This window comes from Aotus nancymaae, unplaced genomic scaffold, assembly GCF_030222135.1.
Source record: "Aotus nancymaae isolate 86718 unplaced genomic scaffold, 86718_ANA_hifiasm-v0.15.2.pri h1tg000021l, whole genome shotgun sequence".
Classification (NCBI taxonomy): Eukaryota; Metazoa; Chordata; class Mammalia; order Primates; family Aotidae; genus Aotus; species Aotus nancymaae.
The window spans coordinates 950803-973072 of NW_026988433.1; the positions used below are offsets into that span (position 1 = coordinate 950803).

At 56.8% G+C, this 22270-nt stretch overlaps 1 protein-coding gene across 2 annotated transcripts in view; it reads left to right on the forward strand.

Moving 5' to 3' along the window:
* Nucleotides 1-22270, forward strand: part of GALNT9 (polypeptide N-acetylgalactosaminyltransferase 9) — a 120329-nt gene that overhangs the window by 92744 nt on the left and 5315 nt on the right. The window contains exons 1-2 of one of the 2 annotated variants that reach the window (XM_064379533.1): nucleotides 4714-4800; nucleotides 20427-20612. In XM_064379533.1, the coding sequence (XP_064235603.1) occupies nucleotides 20448-20612 (165 nt within the window). In that variant the 5' untranslated portion in view covers nucleotides 4714-4800; nucleotides 20427-20447. Of the gene's footprint in view, nucleotides 1-4713; nucleotides 4801-20426; nucleotides 20613-22270 lie in introns of those variants that run through there. The other variant, XM_021675912.2, reaches the window with a different exon arrangement.

Here is a 22270-nt window from a genome sequence, read left to right on the forward strand (position 1 = left end):
ATGGGGGGTGTGTGGGGTGTGTGTATATGTGTGGGGGTGTATGTACAGTGTGTGTGGTGTGGGTTGGATTGTGTGGTGTGTGTGGGGTGTATGTACAGTGTGTGTGGTGTGGGTTGGATTGCATGGTGTGTGTGGGGGTGTGTGTGGGGGGGTGTATGTACAGTGTGTCGTGTGGGTTGGGTTGCGTGGTGTGTGTGGGGGGTGTGTGTGGGGGGGGTGTATGTACAGTGGTGTGGGTTGGGTTGCGTGGTGTGTGGTGTGTGTATGTGTGTGTGGGGGTGTATGTACAGTGGTGTGGGTTGGGTTGCGTGGTGTGTGTGGGGTGTGTGTTATGTGTGGGGGGTGTATGTACAGTGTGTGGTGTGGGTTGGGTTGCGTGGTGTGTGTGTGGTGTGTGTATGTGTGTGGGGGTGTATGTACAGTGTGTGGTGTGGGTTGGGTTGCGTGGTGTGTGTGGGGTGTGTGTTATGTGTGGGGGGTGTATGTACAGTGTGTGTGGTGTGGGTTGGGTTGCGTGGTGTGTGTGTGGTGTGTGTACATGTGTGTGGGGGGGGTGTATGTACAGTGTGTGTGGTGTGGGTTGGGTTGTGTGATGTGTGTGTGGTGTGTGTATATGTGTGTGGGGGGGTGTATGTACAGTGTGTGGTGTGGGTTGCGTTGCGTGGTGTGTGTGTGGTGTGTATGTGTGGGGTGTATGTACAGTGTGTGTGGTGTGGGTTGGGTTGCGTGGTGTGTGTGGTGTGTGTATGTGTGTGTGGGTGTATGTACAGTGTGTGTGGTGTGGGTTGGGTTGCATGGTGTGTGTGGTGTGTGTATGTGTGTGGGGGGCTGTATGTACAGTGTGTGTGGTATGACTTGGGTTGCATGGTGTGTGTGCGGTGTGTATGTGTGTGTGGGGTGTATGTACAGTGTGTGTGGTGTGGGTTGGGTTGTGTGATGTGTGTGTGGTGTGTGTATATGTGTGTGGGGGGTGTATGTACAGTGTGTGTGGTGTGGGTTGGGTTGCATGGTGTGTGTGTGGTGTGTGTATATGTGTGTGGGGGGGTGTATGTACAGTGTGTGTGGTGTGGGTTGGGTTGCGTGGTGTGTGTGTGGTGTGTATGTGTGGGGTGTATGTACAGTGTGTGTGGTGTGGGTTGGGTTGCGTGGTGTGTGTGGTGTGTGTATGTGTGTGGGGGGCTGTATGTACAGTGTGTGTGGTGTGGCTTGGGTTGCGTGGTGTGTGTGCGGTGTGTATGTGTGTGGGGGGTGTATGTACAGTGTGTGTGGTGTGGGTTGGGTTGCGTGGTGTGTGTATGTGTGTCGGGGGCTGTATGTACAGTGTGTGTGGTGTGGGTTGGGTTGCATGGTGTGTGTGTGGTGTGTGTATGTGTGTGGTGTGGGTTGGGTTGTGTGGTGTGTGTGTGTGGTGTGTGTATGTGTGTGTGTGGGTGTATGTACAGTGTGTGGTGTGGGTTGGATTGCGTGGTGTGTGTGGGGTGTGTGTATGTGTGGGGGGGTGTATGTACAGTGTGTGTGGTGTGGGTTGGGTTGTGTGGTGTGTGTGGTGTGTGTATGTGTGTGTGGGGGTGTATGTACAGTGTGTGGTGTCAGTTGGGTTGCATGGTGTGTGTGGGGTGTGTGTATGTGTGGGGGGGTGTGTGTACAGTGTGTGTGGTGTGGGTTGGGTTGCATGGTGTGTGTGGTGTGTGTATGTGTGTGGGGGGCTGTATGTACAGTGTGTGTGGTGTGGCTTGGGTTGCGTGGTGTGTGTGCGGTGTGTATGTGTGTGGGGGGTGTATGTACAGTGTGTGGTGTGGGTTGGGTTGTGTGGTGTGTGTGCGGTGTGTATGTGTGTGGGGGGTGTATGTACAGTGTGTGGTGTGGGTTGGGTTGTGTGGTGTGTGTGCGGTGTGTATGTGTGTGGGGGGTGTATGTACAATGTGTGGTGTGGGTTGGGTTGCGTGGTGTGTGTGTGATGTGTGTATGTGTGGGGGGGTGTATGTACAGTGTGTGGTGTGGGTTGGGTTGCGTGGTGAGTATGTGTGGGGGGTGTGTCTGTGTCTCCTCAGTTGAGCTGCATGAGAAAGGCGACCTCCCAGGTCTTGCAGCACTTGGAGCCGACTGAATGTGGTCATTGTCACTTTTTGCAGTCATGACAGGCACATAAGAAGTGCCTCCACGGCTTTCTCTGCATTTCCTCCGTTGCTAAAGAGCCTGAGTGCTCCACGAATGGCTGGCTGTGTTTCTTCCTTTGCCAGCTTCAGCTCACTGTGCCCCTTGTGTTCTGGTTCAGGTGAGGAGCTCTTAGCCCTCGGGGTGGGAACTGCGTCTCCCTTGTGTGAGGTGGGAACTCCGTCTCCCTTGTGTGAGGTGGGAACTCCGTCTCCCTTGTGTGAGGAGCTCTTAGCCCTCGGGGTGGGAACTGGGTCTCCCTTGTGTTCTGGTTCAGGTGAGAAGCTCTTAGCCCTCGGGGTGGGAACTGCATCTCCCTTGTGTTCTGGTTCAGGTGAGGAGCTCTTAGCCCTCGGGGTGGGAACTGGGTCTCCCTTGTGTTCTGGTTCAGGTGAGGATCTCTTAGCCCTCGGGGTGGGAACTGGGTCTCCCTTGTGTTCTGGTTCAGGTGAGGAGCTCTTAGCCCTCGGGGTGGGAACTGGGTCTCCCTTGTGTTCTGGTTCAGGTGAGGATCTCTTAGCCCTCGGGGTGGGAACTGGGTCTCCCTTGTGTTCTGGTTCAGGTGAGGAGCTCTTAGCCCTCGGGGTGGGAACTGGGTCTCCCTTGTGTTCTGGTTCAGGTGAGGATCTCTTAGCCCTCGGGGTGGGAACTGGGTCTCCCTTGTGTTCTGGTTCAGGTGAGGAGCTCTTAGCCCTCAGGGTGGGAACTGGGTCTCCCTTGTGTTCTGGTTCAGGTGAGGATCTCTTAGCCCTCGGGGTGGGAACTGGGTCTCCCTTGTGTTCTGGTTCAGGTGAGGAGCTCTTAGCCCTCGGGGTGGGAACTGCATCTCGCTTGTGTGAGGAGCTCTTGGCTCTCAGGGTAGAAACCTGTGACAGAGCATTTTCTGTTCATCTGGCTTCATTTTATGATGTTGAGTTTTTGATGCATAGGAATTAGTTAATGCGAATTGTATCTATTTTTTGTGTGGAGATGGGGTTTCACCATGTTGCCCAGGCTGGCCTTGAACTCCTGGCCTCAAGCAGTCCTCCTGCCTCAGCCTCCCCAAGTGCTAGGGTCACAGGCTTGAGCCACTGTGCCCAGCCTGGTATCTGCGTTTTAATAGTGTGTGCCTTTGCTGTTCTTAGAGAAGCCTGTTTGATAATCTGAACGTCTTTCTTTCTGATACTCTTAGAATTCTCTTTTCAAATTAAAAGCTTTCATCCATTTGGAGTTGTGTGTTTTTACATGAGCAAGCCGGTGGGTGATCTTTGTCACGTTTTAAGATGGTAGACTACTTCTCATGCCAGTCACCAAATCTCCATCCTCAGCCGCTGACGGGAAGGGCGGCCCTCATCACAGCCCCATCAAATCTACTGTGCCTGCATTGAGCTTTCTAGTCTAAGCCATTATTTATAAAATACCTTCATATCCAGCAATTAAACACGTCCCCGTTACTATTTTAGCACTTTCTTGACTATTCTCTTGCTTTTACTTTCTCCTGTGAACCTTAGAAACCTTTTGCTGAAATTCAGTTTTGTGTGTGGGCGGAGTTTACCCAATGTCGCCCAGCACCACAGTACCAGAACAGGCTGCGAGGCGGGCTTCTGGGCCCCTGAGTGCCTCTGACCACAGAGCCCTGATGCTTGTGGATCCCTTTCCTTGATTCTTCTTGGGTCATTGCATACATTGTCCATCTGGGGCTTTGTGTCTTTTTTTTTTTTTTTTTTTGGAGACGTGGTCTCACTCTGTTGCCCAGGCTGGAGGGCAATGGTGCGATCTCGGCTCACTGCAACCTCCACCTCCTGGGTTCAAGCGATTCTCCTGCCTCAGCCTCCCAAGTAGGACTATAGGCATGCTGCACCACACCTGGCTAATTTTTGTATTTTTAGTAGAAACGGGGTTTCACTGTGTTGGCCAGGCTGGTCTTGAACTCCTGACCTCAGGTGATCTACCTGCCTCAGCCTCCCAAAGTACTGAGATTACAGGCATGAGTGACCACCTGTGTCTTTTTACAAATCTGGACACTCCTTAGTTTCTTGGTGCGTGGCTCCCTGTGGAAACGCTGCTGGAGGTCGGTGGGACTTCCGGTCAACCCTCAGGGTTGCCCCTGACTGTTTCCTGTTTCTGATCTCCTTTCCATTCTGTGGGGTGACCTGGGAAATTCCCCTGGTTCTGCATTCCAAGGAACAAGTCCTCTCTTCAGCCACATCCAGAGAGCAATCCAGGCCGCTTGCTTAGCCTTGGCTTTTCAAGTTAATGACTGCATATTACACGCAGGAGACGCTTCCATGGGCATTCTTCATATTTGGTTGTTCTTTTCATAATCGTTTAGATTCATAAACTCATGTTTTTGAAGAACACTTCCTTCATTCCTTCGTGTCTTTGGAAATTCTAACAGCCGTCCTAAGACCTTTGTAGTTACTCTTTTTTCTGTTTCTTTGGGTTTAAATTCACTCATTTTGTTGGATTTCTTGGCTGACTCTCCTGGAATTGAATTTCCTCAGGTGCTTTGTCATTTTTATTTATTTATTTGTTTTTTAGAGTCAGGGTCTTGCTGTCATCCTGGCTGGAGCATGCTGATGCAATCATGAACTCCTGGCCTCAGGTGATCCTCCTGTCTCAGCCTCCTGAGTAGCTGGGACTACAGGCGTGTGTCCCTACACCCAGGTAATTTTTTTTTTTTTTTTTTTTTTGCAAAGACAGGGTCTCACAGGGTTTCCCAGACTGGTCTCAAACTCCTGGGCTCAAGGGATCCTCCTGCCTCCTAAAGTGCTGGGATTACAGGTGTGAGCCACCGTGTCCAGCTGCCTTGGCATTTTGCTGAGAGCTGATCTTTTACAGAAGCTGTATCTGAACTCCATGAGCACTCACTCTGGGAAGGACTTTTCAGAGCATCTCCTCCTGGTACTCCTCACTCAAGACATGGAAGTCAGTGGCGGGTACCACCCTGAGGAGGTGCCCCTTCCCCTTCCCCAGGCGGGTGTCACCCTGAGGTGCCCCTTCCCCTTACCCAGGCGGGTGCCACCCTGAGGAGGTGCCCCTTACCCTTACCCAGGCGGGTGTCACCCTAGGAGGTGCCCCTTCCCCTTACCCAGGCGGGTGTCACCCTAGGAGGTGCCCCTTACCCTTACCCAGGCGGGTGTCACCCTAGGAGGTGCCCCTTCCCCTTACCCAGGCGGGTGTCACCCTGAGGTGCCCCTTCCCCTTACCCAGGCGGGTGCCACCCTGAGGAGGTGCCCCTTCCCCTTACCCAGGCGGGTGTCACCCTGGGAGGTGCCCCTTCCCCTTACCCAGGCGGGTGTCACCCTGGGAGGTGCCCCTTCCCCTTACCCAGGCGGGTGTCACCCTGGGAGGTGCCCCTTCCCCTTACCCAGGCGGATGTCACCCTGGGAGGTGCCCCTTCCCCTTACCCAGGCGGGTGTCACCATGGGAGGTGCCCCTTCCCCTTACCCAGGCGGGTGTCACCCTAGGGAGGTGCCCCTTACCCTTACCCAGGTGGGTGTCACCCTAGGAGGTGCCCCTTACCCTTACCCAGGCGGGTGTCACCCTAGGGAGGTGCCCCTTACCCTTACCCAGGTGGGTGTCACCCTGGGAGGTGCCCCTTACCCTTACCCAGGCGGCTGTCACCCTGGGAGTTGCCCCTTACCCTTACCCAGGTGGGTTTCACCCTAGGGAGGTGCCCCTTACCCTTACCCAGGTGGGTGTCACCCTAGGGAGGTGCCCCTTACCCTTACCCAGGTGGGTGTCACCCTAGGAGGTGCCCCTTACCCTTACCCAGGCGGGTGTCACCCTAGGGAGGTGCCCCTTACCCTTACCCAGGCAAGTGTCACCCTGGGAGGTGCCCCTTACCCTTACCCAGGCGGGTGTCACCCTGGGAGGTGCCCCTTACCCTTACCCAGGTGGGTGTCACCCTAGGGAGGTGCCCCTTACCCTTACCCAGGCGGGTGTCACCCTGGGAGGTGCCCCTTCCCCTTACCCAGGCGGGTGTCACCCTAGGGAGGTGCCCCTTACCCTTACCCAGGCGGGTGTCACCCTAGGGAGGTGCCCCTTACCCTTACCCAGGCGGGTGTCACCCTGGGAGGTGCCCCTTACCCTTACCCAGGCGGGTGTCACCCTAGGAGGTGCCCCTTACCCTTACCCAGGCGGGTGTCACCCTGGGAGGTGCCCCTTACCCTTACCCAGGCGGGTGTCACCCTAGGGAGGTGCCCCTTACCCTTACCCAGGCGGGTGTCACCCTGGGAGGTGCCCCTTCCCCTTACCCAGGCGGGTGTCACCCTGGGAGGTGCCCCTTCCCCTTACCCAGGCGGGTGCCACCCTGAGGAGGTGCCCTTTCCCCTTACCCAGGCATGTGCCACCCTGACGAGGTTTCCCTTCACCTTAGCCAGCAGGTGTCACCCTAGGGAAGTTTTCCTTCCCCTTACCCAGGCAGGTGTCACCCTGGGAGGTGCCCCTTCCCCTTACCCAGGCGGGTGCCACCCTGAGGAGGTGCCCTTTCCCCTTACCCAGGCATGTGCCACCCTGACGAGGTTTCCCTTCACCTTAGCCAGCAGGTGTCACCCTAGGGAAGTTTTCCTTCCCCTTACCCAGGCAGGTGTCACCCTGGGAGGTGCTTCCTCCCCTTACCCAGGTGTGTGCTGGCCTGAGTGCACATGCTGCCTCCTCTCACCAAGGGACATTTCTGGCCGCTGCCCCAGGGGTCCGTCAGAGCTGGTTTCAGCATCTGCTCCTGCTTGGGGAGCTCGTCCCCACCCTGAGTTTATGCTAGGGTCCTGGCCACATGTCCAGCACCTGTCCTGGCTGACGGTTGGATGCCAGCGCCTCATGGCTTCCGTGCCACTCTCTGCAGCCGGCTTCTGCTGCTTATGAGCTATGGAGAATTTCACCTTGTTTTCTAACATTACTTTTAACTTTTAAAACTGACCTATTGCTTCTGCATGTCTGAAGCTGCAGGGGAGAGTTCCATGTCTGTGGCGTTGACACGTCTTCCCACCATTTCACCTGTCACAGCTGCTGCAGGCCTGGTTCCACAGAAATCACCACCTAAACCATAGCGCCATCTCTGAGGACAGAAGCATGTCACAGAAAAAGCTGCCAGGTGTCATTTTGCTGCCGTTTGAGGGACAGGGCTTTGGGGACAGATGACTGTGGAGTGGGTGGGACGCGGTGAGAAGCCTCAGGCGCTTGGCTCTGCTATCCCCAAATGGCTGCCTCCACAGCATCCCAGGAGCTCAAAACGCGGCGCCCCTCCCCAAAGCGTCTGACTTCCCGGGTCCCACGTGGGGTCTGGGAATTTGCGGTTCTGGGAGCTCTGGGTGCCATGGGAGCTGCCGGGCCTGGGACCGCACTTTGAGAACCAATTGTTGGAAGGATGAGGCTGCTTCTCTCCCTCCGTTTGCTTGAGATGTTCAGTGTTTGGTGAGGCGGCAGGAGGGTCTGGACAGCGGCTGGGCCGGGGTCGGGAACGCTGAGGCCGCTGCTTTCTTCACCTCCGCGGGTAATTGCAGCCTTCGTCATCCAGGCAGAGATGGTTTCCTGTCAAACGTTGATGAATGGTGCCCGCTGTGCCCTGGGATATGGGATTTGCCTTTCTAGCAATAAATCCAGGCAGGTCCTGCCCCGAAGATGCAGAATGAGGTGTGTGTGTGACAAGAGGGTGGCGTCGCCCGCAGCCATGTCAGAGGAATTATTTCCTGAAACCGGCCTGGGCTCCAGGGTCAGGGACACACTGAGCAGGTTGTAAATCTCTTTAAAAAATCAGGTTCAGTGTGAAACCTCTCCAAGTGATGCACACATTTCCTCCAGAGTGGATATGAAGCCCTGCTTTTTGTTTGAGGGGAAATTCTGTTCTGCCGAAGGGAGGATGCTGACTGGCTGCCTCTTGGGTTTGTACCAGGAGAGACAACCTGGGGTCATGATGCCTGGGTTTCTGTCCATGCCAGCCTGGACCTCTGGGGCATCCAGTGTTTTGCCTGGAGGCCTGGGCCAGGAACACAGCTTTGCACGGTGCCTAGATAGAGTCATGCTGGTTCTATGGACTAATGCAGGTGGGTGGATGGATGAGTGGGTGGGAGGAGGAATGGGTAGATGGTGGCTAGGTGGGCGAATGAGTGTGTAGATGGATAAATGATGGATGAATGGATAGATGGGTGGGTAGAAAGATGGATGGATGAGTGGTAAGCGGGTGGGTGGAAGGATGGGTAGGATGAGTGGATGGGTGGGTGGATGGATGAGTGGGTGGGAGGAGGAATGGGTAGATGGTGGCTAGGTGGGCGAATGAGTGTGTAGATGGATAAAAGATGGGTGAATGGATAGGTGGGTGGATGGATGGATGAGTGGTAAGTAGATGGATAGATGAGTGGATGGATGGGTGGATGGATAAGTGGTTGGTAGGATGGATGGATGGATGGATAGATGGTGTCTAGGTGGGCAAATGAGTGGGTAGATGGATAACTGAACGGATAGATGAGTAGTGAGTGAATAGATGCGTGGATGGATGGGTGGATAGATGGTGGCTAGGTGGGTGAATGAATAGGTAGATGAATGAGTGAGTGGATGGTGGATGGGTGAATGGGTGAATGGCTGACTGGATGCAGGGATGGATGATGGATAGATAGATGAGTGGATGGATGGATGGATGAGTGAGTGGGTGGTGGATGGGTGAATGGAGAGCTGGCTGGTAGATGCAGGGATGGATGATGGATAGATAGATGAGTGGATGGATGAGTAGGTGGGTGGGTGGAGGGATGGATAAATGAATAAGTGAATGGATGGATGCAGGGGTGGATGGATGAGTGGATGCATGGACAAGTGAGTAGATGAATGGATAGATAGTGGCTAGGTGGGTGATTGAGTGAGTAGATGGGTAAATGGGTGGATCAGTGGATCATTCTATCAGTTGTATCCAAGGAATATTGGCAAAAGGGGAGAGGTTGCCTTGAGTAAATGTTGGCCATAACTTGAGAGGTGAAGTCTCATCCTCATTATTTTCAAGGTGAAACCCAGATTTTATAACAGTTTAGTGTATCACAACACCCAAAAGGAAACACACAGTTCGTCACACAACTAAACCTATCAGTCAAGAAAGAGCCAAGTTATTCCCAAATTCTCCTTCCCACTTACAAGGGCAGGCTGCCCACAGGGTGAAAAGCCCAGATCGCCTCCCTCTTGACCGATGCCGGCTGCAGGCACTACAGTTTTCAGCACATCTCATGGATTTGCTGTGCATACTTCTCAGGTGTAAGGGTTTCGCCAGGATTCAGAAAGCTGCAGTGGACCAGGCCAGCAGCACAGACCACCAGACAGTGACCAGGACCTTTTTTGGTGCGAGTGTGGCTTTTGGCAAGTTGGAGCTTCTTGGTCCAGCCATTAAGCTGGTCATTGCTAGTTGTCATATAAACTCCATTTTCCATTGCACGTCACAATCCAATTGAGAAATGGTTCGTTGTTGCGTAGAATAAGAGAAGGTGACACTTCAAAATAGTCATTTTTTATTCTCGGCTCACAAGGCACCCACTTATCAAGCTTTTTCAACTTTCCAGTTTGCTTCAAATGCCGATCGACCATAGAACGTCTGACACTGAGTTCTTCAGCAGCTCCTCATGTGATTGTGAGAGGATTGGCTTATGTGGCTGCTCCTCGTGTGATTGTGAGAGGATTGGCTTATGTGGCTGCTCCTTGTGTGGTTATGAGAGGATCAGCTTCCATGGCAGCTCCTCATATGGTTGTGAGAGGATCAGCTTCCATGGCAGCTCCTCGCGTGGTTGTGAGAGGATCAGCTTCCATGGCTGCTCCTCGCGTGGTTGTGAGAGGATTGGCTTCCATGGCAGCTCCTCATGGTTGTGAGAGGATAGGCTTCCGTGGTTGCTCCTCGTGTGGCTGTGAGAGGATAGGCTTCTGTGGTTGCTCCTCATGTGGCTGTGAGAGGATCAGCTTCCGTGGTTGCTCCTCGTGTGGCTGTGAGAGGATCGGCTTCCGTGGTTGCTCCTCATGTGGCTGTGAGAGGATCAGCTTCCATGGCAGCTCCTCGTGTGGTTGTGAGAGGATCGGCTTCCATGGCTGCTCCTCATGGTTGTGAGAGGATAGGCTTCCGTGGTTGCTCCTCGTGTGGCTGTGAGAGGATCAGCTTCCGTGGTTGCTCCTCGTGTGGTTGTGAGAGATAGGCTTCCGTGGTTGCTCCTCGTGTGGCTGTGAGAGGATCGGCTTCCATGGTTGCTCCTCGTGTGGCTGTGAGAGGATCGGCTTCAGTTTGCTCCTCATGTGATTGTGAGAGGATCAGCTTCCATGGCAGCTCCTCATGTGGTTGTGAGAGGATAGGCTTCCGTGGTTGCTCCTCATGTGGTTGTGACAGGATTGGCTTCCGTGGTTGCTCCTCATGTGACTGTGAGAGGATCGGCTTCCGTGGTTGCTCCTCGTGTGGCTGTGAGAGGATCGGCTTCCGTGGTTGCTCCTCATGTGGTTGTGACAGGATTGGCTTCTGTGGTTGCTCCTCGTGTGGCTGTGAGAGGATCGGCTTTCGTGGTTGCTCCTCATGTGGTTGTGACAGGATTGGCTGCCGTGGTTGCTCCTCGTGTGACTGTGAGAGGATAGGCTTCCGTGGTTGCTCCTCATGTGGTTGTGACAGGATCGGCTTCTGTGGTTGCTCCTCGTGTGGCTGTGAGAGGATCGGCTTCCGTGGTTGCTCCTCGTGTGACTGTGAGAGGATAGGCTTCTGTGGTTGCTCCTCGTGTGGCTGTGAGAGGATCGGCTTCTGTGGTTGCTCCTCGTGTGGCTGTGAGAGGATCGGCTTCTGTGGTTGCTCCTCGTGTGGCTGTGAGAGGATTGGCTTCCGTGGTTGCTCTTGTTGGTCATTGTCCACTTCCGATGGCCAGCCACTGCTCCTCATCTTCAAGGCCAAGCCTCTCCTTTGCAAAACTTCCCGAACCGCCACGGCCCTGTACGTTCATTAGCCGCTCTTGGCCAAGTGTGCTGTAGATGTCACAAGTTGTCTCCACTACTTTACGACCCATTTTGAACTGGAATAAGAAAATGGTTCAAATTTGCTTTAGTTTAACATCATTTCTGTAGTCTAAAATAAACATTAAACAGCCAGCCAGTAACAAGTCATTGGCAAAAAGACAAAGTGAGAAATGCGCATTAAATTGGTGAATAACACGACCACAGTTATTTAAGAATGCCTTCCAATGTTAAACGGCAAAGTCCAGCAGTGGCAAAACCAGTTACTTTTGCACTCACCTGATAACTCGGCTGAAACACACCCGGGACCGCAGTGTTGTCTGTGAGGCCCTGGGAGGCATCTGTAGTGAGGCCTGGCGAGGTCAGGAGCACCGTGCCTACGTCTCTGCTTCGTTTTCAGGGATAAAAGCCGTACATTCTCAGTATGAAAATTCAAATATTACAGAAATGCCACATAGGAAATACGACATTCTGTCCCGTGGTAACCACTGGGACAGCTTCTTCCAGATGTCTCTGTGTGTGTGATTTTCAAAATTCTCGTTTCTACAAAAATAGCATATTGTTCTAAAAACATGTGGACTTTGGGGACTGGGCCGTGCAGCGTCTGGGAGGAGGGGCTTTGGCCTGGGAAGGGGTCGCAGACAGAAGAAGTAGGGTCTGGACACAGGGGCGCTGGGAGGCTGCAGGCGGGCGGAGGGTGCCTGGGCTGGAGAGGACCCCGGGCTCATCCCCCCACCCCCCTGCCTGGCCGGCGCAGCTCATCCCACCCCCCTGCCTGGCCGGCGCGGCTCATCCCACCCCCCTGCCTGGCCGGCGCGGCTCCTAGTCAGGGCCGGTTCCCACCCAGTGTGGTTGGGTCTGGGGCAGCTGGGAGAAGCTCCAGGCCCAGGTTTCACCTCAGTTTCCCTCATGGTCAGGCAGGGTTGAGGGATGTGAGGGGTGGGAGCTGTGTCCCACACCCCTGGCGCCCACCAGCCCCTCATGAGGGGGGCATTGCTTGGTGCCTAGGAAGCCAGCAGGGCCCAGGAGCGGTGGGGACGGCCAGGGGGTCTTCCACACACATCACTACAGAAGCCGAGCCACTGAACTTATAGCCTGGAGTCCAAGACAGACACACATCACCCCGAGGCAAGGCTGAGGGCGGTCTCTGTTCCCACGGGGTCACTGCAGAAGGGGCCGTCTGGTCACTGTGGCGGTGGGAAGAAACGAAGAGAGCGACAGCGACAGCTGCGTTCTGCGTCAAGCTCACGGCACTGCCCGCAAGGCGGGTCACTCCCGTGAGGCACAGCGTGTTTCCCGGGGAGATGGAGGCCCGGGCAGAGGTTCAGGCCCGTCCACAGGCCCAGGGAGGTCAGCACCAGGCCTCTGGAGCTCACCCTCACAGTGAGGAAGCCGTTCTGTGCTGCCCTGCCGGTGACGGCTCCCGCCTTGAAGAGAGCTGAGAGTGGGGTCTCCTCCGCCTGCCACCACCCTGGGCTTCCACCGTCCAGACATCAGCCAGGACACGCTGAGACCCAGAGATCTGTAGGGGCTGGGGGACGGGTGGGGGTCTCCCCCGCTCCCGAGGGTGGGGCCCGCGTCCGTGAGCGCCTCCCCTCGAAGCAGCCGCCCTTTGTGCCTGCTGCTCCTGTCAGTGGGTCTAACCAAGTCAGCCTGGGAGCTGAGGGGCGGGGCGGGGCGGCCCTGCTCGGTGACAGCTCCATGGCCTGGGCGAAGAGGCAGCTTCAGGCTGAGCACTGTGGTCACCCTGCACCAGCCGTGTGCCCTCAGGCAGCAGACCAGGCCCCTGCACCTTGGCCTCATGTCCACCTGCAGACGGCAGTGTCGGCCCCCACCTGCCACGGTACGGGGTTGTAGGGGTTCCTCTTCACCCTGCCACCTCCTGGTCCCACTTTATTGGTTAGGGATAGAACAACAGAGGCCTTCTTGGTTCCTCAGGCTCGTGCAGATGGAGATTTGTGTCTCAGAACGCACAGAGCTAAATGCTTCACCAGCGTCTGCAGGGCTGTGGTCTCTAACGGTCCACGCCATCCTTGTTATATAGGCTCTGGCATGTATGTTTGTTGCCTCATGATCTCAAGATGGCTGCCATTCCTCTGGACCTCACATCCACATCCCTAACAGAAAGAATGGAAAGAGGCAAAAGACTCTGCCAGCTGAGTCTTCCCTTTTTAAAAAATCAGGATAGGCCAGGCACGGTGGCTCACACCTGTAATCCCAGCACTTTGGGAGGCTGAGGGGGGCAGATCACAAGGTCGAGAGATTGAGACCACCCTGGCCAACGTGGTGAAACCCCATCTCCACTAAAAGTAAAAAAAAATTAGCTGGGCATGGTGGTGTGTGCCTGTAGTCCCAGCTACTCGGGAGGCTGAGGCAGGAGAATCACTTGAACCCGAGAGGTGGAGGTTGCAGTGAGCTGAGATCACGGCACTGCACTCCAGCCTGGCGACAGAGTGAGATTCCCCTCCAAGAAAAAAAAATCAGGATAAGCCACAGCTTTGCCAAAAGCCCCATTCTGAGGTCCCTGCTTACACCTCATCAGCCAGGATTCTACCAGTGGCCGCCTCTGGCTACCAGTGGCCAGAGAATTGGGGGCTTGTGGATGCAACAGCCACAGCCCCCTCCACACTCTCGGAGACGGTGCCTCCTGCCGACCCTGCCCAGGTGATGGGCCAGTGCCTCACAGCCAGAGTCCTCAGGACGCTCTCTGAGCCCGTGTCACTGACCACAGCGCAGCCTGCCCAGGCCAGCTTTGCACAGCCCACGGCCCAGGAGGACTGAGCGCAGGCCTCAAGCACGCGTGCTTCTCACCGCCAGTTAATCCCATTCGCCGCCCATCTCTGCTCAGAGGCTGGGGTTCAGGAAGGTCTCCAGTCCCCGGCCAGGGCGCACTTCCTGCCTGAGTCTCAGGCCCCGCTCTGCTCCCAGCTGCGTCCACACACCGTCAGTGTGATTTCTGAGCCTCGCCCCCCTCCCCTCTAGATGACAGTTTCACAAGGGAGGCTGCAGGTTCCCAGCGCCTCCAGGAGAACCCTACAAGCCCTGTTGCTTTGCTGGACTAGACCAGAAGAACAGCTCCAACTTGATGGGACAGCCTCACACTCAGGCCCTGTGCCAGGCCCACAGGCCACCAAAGACAATGTCAGTCCTCAGGGTACAGGGGGACTTTTGACCCGACACCCGCAATCCCCTCGTCTCGCCTCTCGCCGTGACGCTCCAGCGCAGGGCCTGCAGATGAGGGGCCCCAGGGACCCGTCTGTGGAGGGGCCGGCTGTCTTCCCACCTCTGACCTTTGCAGTTAGCGACGGCCCCTCAGCCTTGGTGTGTGACGTATGTCACCCATGCCACCAAGTCTTCCTTGTGTTACCAGAAAGGAGTCTCCATCCAGACCCCAAGAGAGGGCTCTTGGATCTCATACAAGACAGAATTTGGGGCAAGTCCACAGAGTAAATGAAAGCAAGTGTATTAGAGACGTAAAAAAGAAGAATGGCTGCTCCACAGGGAGACTGGCCCCGGGAGCTGCTGGCTGGTTGTTTATTAATAACTTCTGTGGTTATTTCTTGATCATGTGCTAAATCCATGTGAGTGTTCTGGGAAAGGGGGTGGGATTTCCCAGAACGGAGGGTTCCTCTGTCTTCTTAGACCGTATAGGGTAACTTCCTGATGTGTCCGTGGCGTCTGTAGACTGTCAGCACTGAGGGGAGTGTCCTTTAGCAGCTAATGTGTTAGAAGTAGCGTGTAATGAGCTGTGAGGAAGACCCGAGGTCACTCTCATCCCCATCTTGGTTTAGGGGGCTCGTGGCCGGCTCCTTTACTGCATCCTGTTTTATCAGCAGTGTCCTGTGCTGACCTCTTCTCTCACCTCGTGACCTAGAATGCCTTAACCATCTGGGAATGCAGCCCAGTAGGTCTCAGCCTCATCTTACCCACCCCTGTTCAAGACGGAGTCGCTCTGGTTTGAATGGCTCTGACGCTTGGACTTCACCCTGGCTATGGGGCCAGACGGTCAGGTGGCATGGGGTGACCATAGGCATCGTCACCCAAACCAGGACACCTGAGAGTTACCTGAGGTGCTGTTAATAATTACCCCAAGACACGGGTATCGACTAGGGTTGTCTTGGGCAAATGGGGATGCGTGGCTAATAGCTAGCATTAACTGGTACTGACTGTCTGCTGCATGCAAGGAAGCCACAGGAGTGAGAGTCTTTGCCGGCTGTGCCTGCTGGAGCAGCCTGTATCGGTCAGCTCGTGGCTGTGTAACCATCCACTCTGAGATGTTGCTGCCTGAAACAACCATTTCCCTGGCCCATAACTCTGTGGGTTGGCAGCATGGCCTGTGTGGAGCAGAGCGGCTCTGCTCTCGGGTGGGCTTGCACGTGCACTACAGTCAGCCACCAGGTTTGCGGGGTTGGAGGGTTGGGTGGGGAGGAATGGGCTCAGCTGGGCGGCTTTCTGCTCACATGGTCTCTCATCCTCGTGGTGGGCGCCAGACTACAAGACAGAGGCCAGGGTTAGCGCAGTCTCCTGAGGCCGCAGCTTGGCCTTGGCACTGGGTGGGTTCTGCCTCGTTCTGTTGGTCCAACCAAATCATGTGATGAAGGGCTAGGGTGATAGCGTCCCTCTATAGTGGGAAGAGCCGTACAAACCGATGCCAGAGGGTGAGTCCAGCATAGCCCCAGTTGCTCTCAGCTCAGAGCACCAGCCGGCCTCTGACCTCCTTCACCTGGTCCTCCTCCAGCCAGGAAGGAGGGGCCCAGGCCTCCTACCTCTTGAGCATTCCCAAGAGATGGGCCGCATGCCCCTGGCTCCTGTGGGATGATTCTGCTTGGTCCTTCGTCTGGGTGTTGGTCTCTTCTTGCCTGCAGAGTGGAGAATTTATTGCCAAAATATTTATCTGAAATTTATAGGGGGGTGAAACTGTTTCCCTTGAAGCTGTGATTGTGAAGCCTTTCAGTTCTGCCTTCTGCACGAGCATCAATCTCCCAGGGAACACAGCAGGAAGCAGCTCTGCCAGCCAAATGATGTATTGGTCCCTGGCTTCAAACTGTATGAAAAATTACAAGGTCATTAACTCTGACACAGGAAGGAGACCTGCCCGGGTGTGGGGATGCCGCACGCCAGTGCCGCTCGCCCGAGAGTTGTGGTGGGAGGCGGGGGCCGTCCTGTTCTTTCCATTTTCCAAGGGTTGGAAATGGGATGTTACTGAGGGTGTGGGAGTTCACCCACCGACCCTCTCAACGCCTGAGCTAACGGCACTGCTGAAAAGCCAGGTCACCTGAGCCGCGGCTCTGTGTGGTTGGGGGCACGCCACATACCCCAGAAGCTCAGGGGTCTGCAGCCAGACCCGGAGACCAAACCAGCACAGCCCCCAGCTGTGAGGGCAGCTCAGCTAATGATGGAAGCCAGCAGGGCCACCCAACCCCCACTGCCAGGGGCCTCGCCTCTCCCCACTTCTGAAGAAGGGCATGTGAACCTTCAGTCCTTCAAGACAGGGTGGGGGACCCACGGGCCGAGAGACCTGAGGCTGCATTCACCCAAGAAGGGGTTGGGACTCCAGAGCCAAGCCTTGCGGGACCCCAGCACCACCTGCTAGCTCAGCACAGCCCAGGCTGGAATCTGCGGAGCTGCCCGGGGAGCCTTGCAGACCACCTGGCAGGCCCAGCAGGTTCCACACGGAATCTCCCCAGTGCTGCGGAAGCCCCAGGGACAGGGTGGCCGTAGGTGGCTGCTGGGTCCCTCACTATGCTGCCCAGGCTCGCTTGTCATTTTAATGGACAAATAGACCTGTCTCCCTCCGTGCGCGCAGCGTGCTGTACTCAGGTCAGGTGACTGCACAGCCGCCCTCTCCACTTGCCATTTCCTTGTGTGGGGGACGCTCGGCTCCTCCCTCAGCGGCACAGCCACCCTCACCCGCTCTCCTCCCGGGCCTCGGTTTTGCTCCCTGTTTTTTTCCTTTTTTGAGACAGTCTCGCTCTTTCTCCATGCTGGAGCACAGTGGTGTGATCTCAGTTCACTGCAACCTCCACCTCCCGAGTTCAAGCAGTTCTTCTACCTCGGCCTCCCATGTAGCTGGGATTACAAGTACCACCATGCCTGGCTAATTTTTGTATTTTTAATAGAGATGGGATTTCACCATGTTGGCCAGGCTGGTCTTGAACTCCTGGCCTCAAGTGATCCACCTGCCTCGGCCTCCCAAAGTGCTGGGATGACAGGCGTGAGCCAGCACGCCTGGCCAGTTTTGTGCCTCTAATCATTCTGGCATTGGAGCATCGAAGGCATGTAAAGGCCTGGGAAGGGTGTCTGGCGTGGGTACCACCTGTGCCAAGGCCCTGGGGGGTGTGTATGTGAACACAGGGATGGGCAGGACAGGCATCAGGAGCCCTGGGGGACTTTGTGTTCCCCTGGGTGAGGCCACAGGACAGGATGCTGTGGTGGGTGGGGGGACTGAGTCCTGTGGTCCCTGTGCTGGGGGTAGACAGGAAGGCTGAAGCTGCTGGAGGCCACTCCAGAGGCCTATGTGCCAGGCAGTCCTGACGACGGGCAGGCAATGGAGGATGAGGCTCTGTCCTGCTGCTGCAGAGCTTCCTCCGTTCCAGCCCCTTTCAACGAAGGGCAGGGCTCTGCAGTGCGACTCTTCCCCCTGTGAGGCCCCCGCCCCCCTGACAAAACCTGGTGGGAGACACCAGCGGAATGTGGGAGGGCAACAGGTGGGATTCACCAGCAAGGCCCCTTCCTGACACAAATGACAGAAATCCCACCCTCGTCTCAAAGGCAGAAAGGAAGCGCCAGCCCATGTGGCTGGAAAACCCCAGACTGGGCCCCCAGCAGCTCCAAGCCGGCGTTTCTCAGACAGGCTGTCCCATTCCAGAGATGACAGAGAGAAATCCTCGATGCTCCCCAGGGCACCGTCCTCCCACGTGTGAGCCTGATGCAGAAGCACGGTTCACTCGGGAGGCAAAGGCCACCATAGCCAGGCGCAGCAGTGACGTGGACTTCACCGTCCAGGGAAGGAGCCAGAGTCCTGTGGGTGACATGGCTGGGACTACAGGGTGGGGGTGTCCTGGGCGGGGCTGAGCAGTGAGGAGGCTCCAGGTGGCCGGGCCGCAGTCAGGGAGACACGTTGGCCACGTGCCGTGTCATCATCTCACCAAGGAGGGCGTGGCGCTCTCCTGCCCCGGACTCTGGATCTGCCCTGTGGTGGGCGGCATCACGGCGGCCATAAATGATCGGCGAGGCAACCTCCCTGGTTCTCTCTCCCACCTGGGACTTGGCTTCCTGAAGGCAGAGAGTTGGGTGGAGGGAGGAGCCCCCTGCTCCCGACATGAGGGACTGGCAGTGGGCTGGGCTGACGGGCAGCCCCTGGAAGCTGCAGCCACGCACCTGTGAGTGTGGCCCTCTTTGGGAAAAGGGGTCTTTGCAGATGTGGTTAAGATAACGGCCTGGAGATCAGAGCAGCCTGGACGAAGGCGGGACAGGGCTCATCTGGGCAGAGGCTCTGCCCCGGCCTTGGCACCTTCTCAGCACCACGGAGGGAACGGGCAATGCCAGGGCTGCCCACCCTCTCTCAGGTAGAGGGGGGGATTTGGGAGGTGAGGCCAGCATATGCTCGGCCTGGGCCTGGCACACTTGTGCACCCCCCGAATGTCCAGTGTGGGAGGCTCCGGGCTGATGACCTGCACGTGGTGGAGCTCGGGCCACGTGGATCAGACCCATTTGTTCGTGGTGATGTTGGCCCGTGGGTGGCACCAGCATTTATTTTATGGGGCGGATGGGATGGGATAGGGTAGGATAGGGTGGGACAGCGCTGGCTCGGGGCTCGTAGCAGATGATGGGGACATGGATTCAGATGTTGGGTGACCCTATAAGGAACTGGCTCACCAGTATGGAGACTGAGAATACTGAGACTGGCCAGTGGCTGGCAGGGGCAAGGAGAGCCGGTGAGGAGCGCCAGTGTGAGCCCAAGCCTGACGGCCGGAGAGGACCTGCCCCGGCCGGAATCGGGCAGAGAGAGGGACACTTCCTTCCTCGGCCTTTCTATCCCACTAAGGCCTGCAGGGCACGGATTTACACGCGGCCAAGTGTGTAAATGTCCCGGCCCCATACCCTGCCACATTGACACAAAATGAACCCTCACAGACAGGAGAGTGCAGGGACAGGCTGGAGAACAGATGGTGTTTAAAAGCAGGTGTAGGAAGGCTGGGTGTGTTTAAGTGAAACCACCCGGAAGGACGTGTGCATAGAAGGGTACACGGTGGGCCAGGCTCGGTGCTCACGCCTGTGACCCCAGCACTGTGGGAGGCCGAGGCGAGCAGATCACAGGGTCAGGAGTTTGAGACCAGTATGGCCAACATGGTGAAACCCCGTCTTTATAAAAATAATTAGCCAGGCATGGTGGCACACCTGTAATTCCAGCTACTTGGGAGGCTGAGGCATGAGAATTGTGTAAGCCGGGGGTGCGGAGGCTGCAGTGAGCCAAGATTGTGACACTGCACTCCAGCCTGGGCAACAGAGTGAGACTCTGTCTCACAAAAAAGGCTACATGGTGAAAAATACACTTGTACTGTGTGTGGGGGTGCAGAAGGCCAGGAGCTTTGGGGCGTGTATTTGCTGGGGAGGCTGCTTGGGGGCTTTCGGGGGTGCATTTGCTGGGGAGGCTGCTTGGGGGCTTTGGGGGGTGCAGTTGCTGGAGAGGCTGCTTGGGGGCTTTGGGGGGTGCAGTTGCTGGGGAGGCTGCTTGGGGGCTTTGGGGCGTGTATTTGCTGGGGAGGCTGCTTGGGGGCTTTGGGGGGTGCATTTGCTGGGGAGGCTGCTTGGGGGCTTTCGGGGGTGCATTTGCTGGGGAGGCTGCTTGGGGGCTTTGGGGCGTGTATTTGCTGGAGAGGCTGCTTGGGTTTTGTTCACACCCAGGTTGTGTGTGCTGGGGATGCGTGGTGTGGCATCTGCACAGCAAGTGGCTGTTTTTAAACGAGGTTGTTGGTGTGTGCGGGTGCAGTGGGGGGTGTCCCTGCACAGAACAAGCAAGCACGGGGGGTGGGAACCACAGGAAGGAACCTGGTGAGTGTTGGGGTCGGCGGAATAACCCCCACACACACACACAACCATCGGGTAACGCACAAGAGAAACCGCGCTCGGTCAGAGGTCCCCGAGAAAGCAGCCTGCACCCGCCCCAGTCCAGGCCTGCGCCTTCTCTTTGGGTGGCGTCCCCTGAAAACAGCCCCCAGGAAGCAAAGCCCTGGGACCCACCAGCGGTGCGTGTACCCTGGGAACACCTGGGAACGGAGGGCTGGGCCCCTTGGCCTCTCTGGGGAGGGCCCCCCGCAGCCAGCGCCGTCTGCCCGCAGGTGTGGCAGTGCGGCGGCAGCATGGAGGTCCTGCCCTGCTCGCGCGTGGCCCACATCGAGCGCACCAGGAAGCCCTACAACAACGACATCGACTATTACGCTAAGCGCAACGCCCTGCGGGCCGCCGAGGTGTGGATGGACGACTTCAAGTCCCACGTGTACATGGCCTGGAACATCCCCATGACGGTGAGGCCCCCCCCTGCAGGTGTGAACGGGGGTGAGCGGGTGGGCTGCCCGTCTGTGAAAGGGCCCACAGCACGCTTTTCTCTCAACCCAGAGCAGCTGCCCGTAGTTAAAGCCGGGGAGGGGCCGCCCCTCCGCTCCCCCAGGCCCGGGCAGCCTCAAATCGGCTCCAGCCCTGTGGATGTGTCTGTTCCTGAACGGCTCACACACTGCGGCTTCCCGCCCTCAGGCCGTGTTTGCAGGTCAACGCGCTGGCTCCCAGGGCCCAGTCATGGCCGTGGTGCGAACGGGGCGTCCTGGGGCCCCTTCCTTCATGGATGGACGTTTTCGTGTTTTCCTGTTGGCTTTTGGCCTATGAATGTCTGACCTGCTTCAAGTTGAGGGCTGCTGTTTGTTTTCTAATTTGTAGTCAACTAATTTCCCAGAAAGAGCCTGAATTCTGGCTTTCCTCGAAGTCTTAGGACACCTCGTACCCCAGCCACCACGACCCTAAGAGCAGAGGCTGAGATGGGGGCGGAGATCCCTCCACCCATCCCCCGCACGCCCCAGCGTCTCTGGGAACCCCGTTCCTTGCCACTGCAGGCCTTGGGTCCCCGAGATCAGAAGGACTCGTTTTTTGCATTAACCCCAGTAAGAGCCAGGTCGTGAGTGCACACACAGCAACTCCTCATTCACAGTACACGATTTAAAAATTCCCACGGCAGGCCGGGCACAGTGGCTCACGCCTGTAATCCCAGCACTTTGGGAGGCCGAGGTGGGTGGATCACGAGGTCAAGAGATCGAGACCATCCCGGTCAACATGGTGAAACCCTGTGTCTACTAAAAATACAAAAAATTAGCTGGGCACAGTGGCGCGTGCCTGTAATCCCAGCTACTCGGGAGGCTGAGGCAGGAGAATTGCCTGAACCCAGGAGGCGGAGGTTGCGGTGAGCCGAGATCGCGCCATTGCACTCCAGCCTGGGTAACAAAAGCGAAACTCCGTCTCAAAAAAAGAAAAAATATTCCCACGGCAGCCTCAAGCTGGTTCACCATCACCCGCTAGAGTGCGCCCCAGCGTGGGGGCAACACTGCCTGGAGGGCCCCAGGCTCGACCACTCACCGGGCAAATCCAACAGCCCGTCCCCGGGTCAGCTCCCAGGGCAGGCAGAGCAGGGAGGCCGCGGACACGTGCGCTCGTGTCTGAGAGATGAGAAGAGGGTGCCCGGTGCTCCTGCGGCCTTGTTCCCATGAACTGATGTGGAAAATGTGCAAGGCGGCGACGTCCCCAAGTGTGTGGGCAACTGAATGAGGCCTCCGGCTCCAGGCCCCCAGGCAGAGAGGCCGGCAAACACCTGTCACCTCCCTGCGTCCAACAGCCCTGGTGTGAGCCCCTCGACTTGTTAAAGCTGCATAACAAAGCCACAGTGAGCTTCTGGCATGACAGTCCTCACTTTACCCACAAGAACCTGAGGCACGGAGAGGGTAAGGGACTGTCCCAGGGCCACACACCAGGAAGGAGGTCACAGGATTCAAGCCCAGGCCGTCGTCTGCCTCCCACCAAGGTCCGAGATGGGAGCCTGGAGGGTCCCTGGGCGAGAGGCAGGTGCTCCCTCAAACCTGGCGCCCGTCAGAGAGCACCAGCCCTGCAGCCCCTCAGGCCCCACAATCCCAGAAGAGACAGA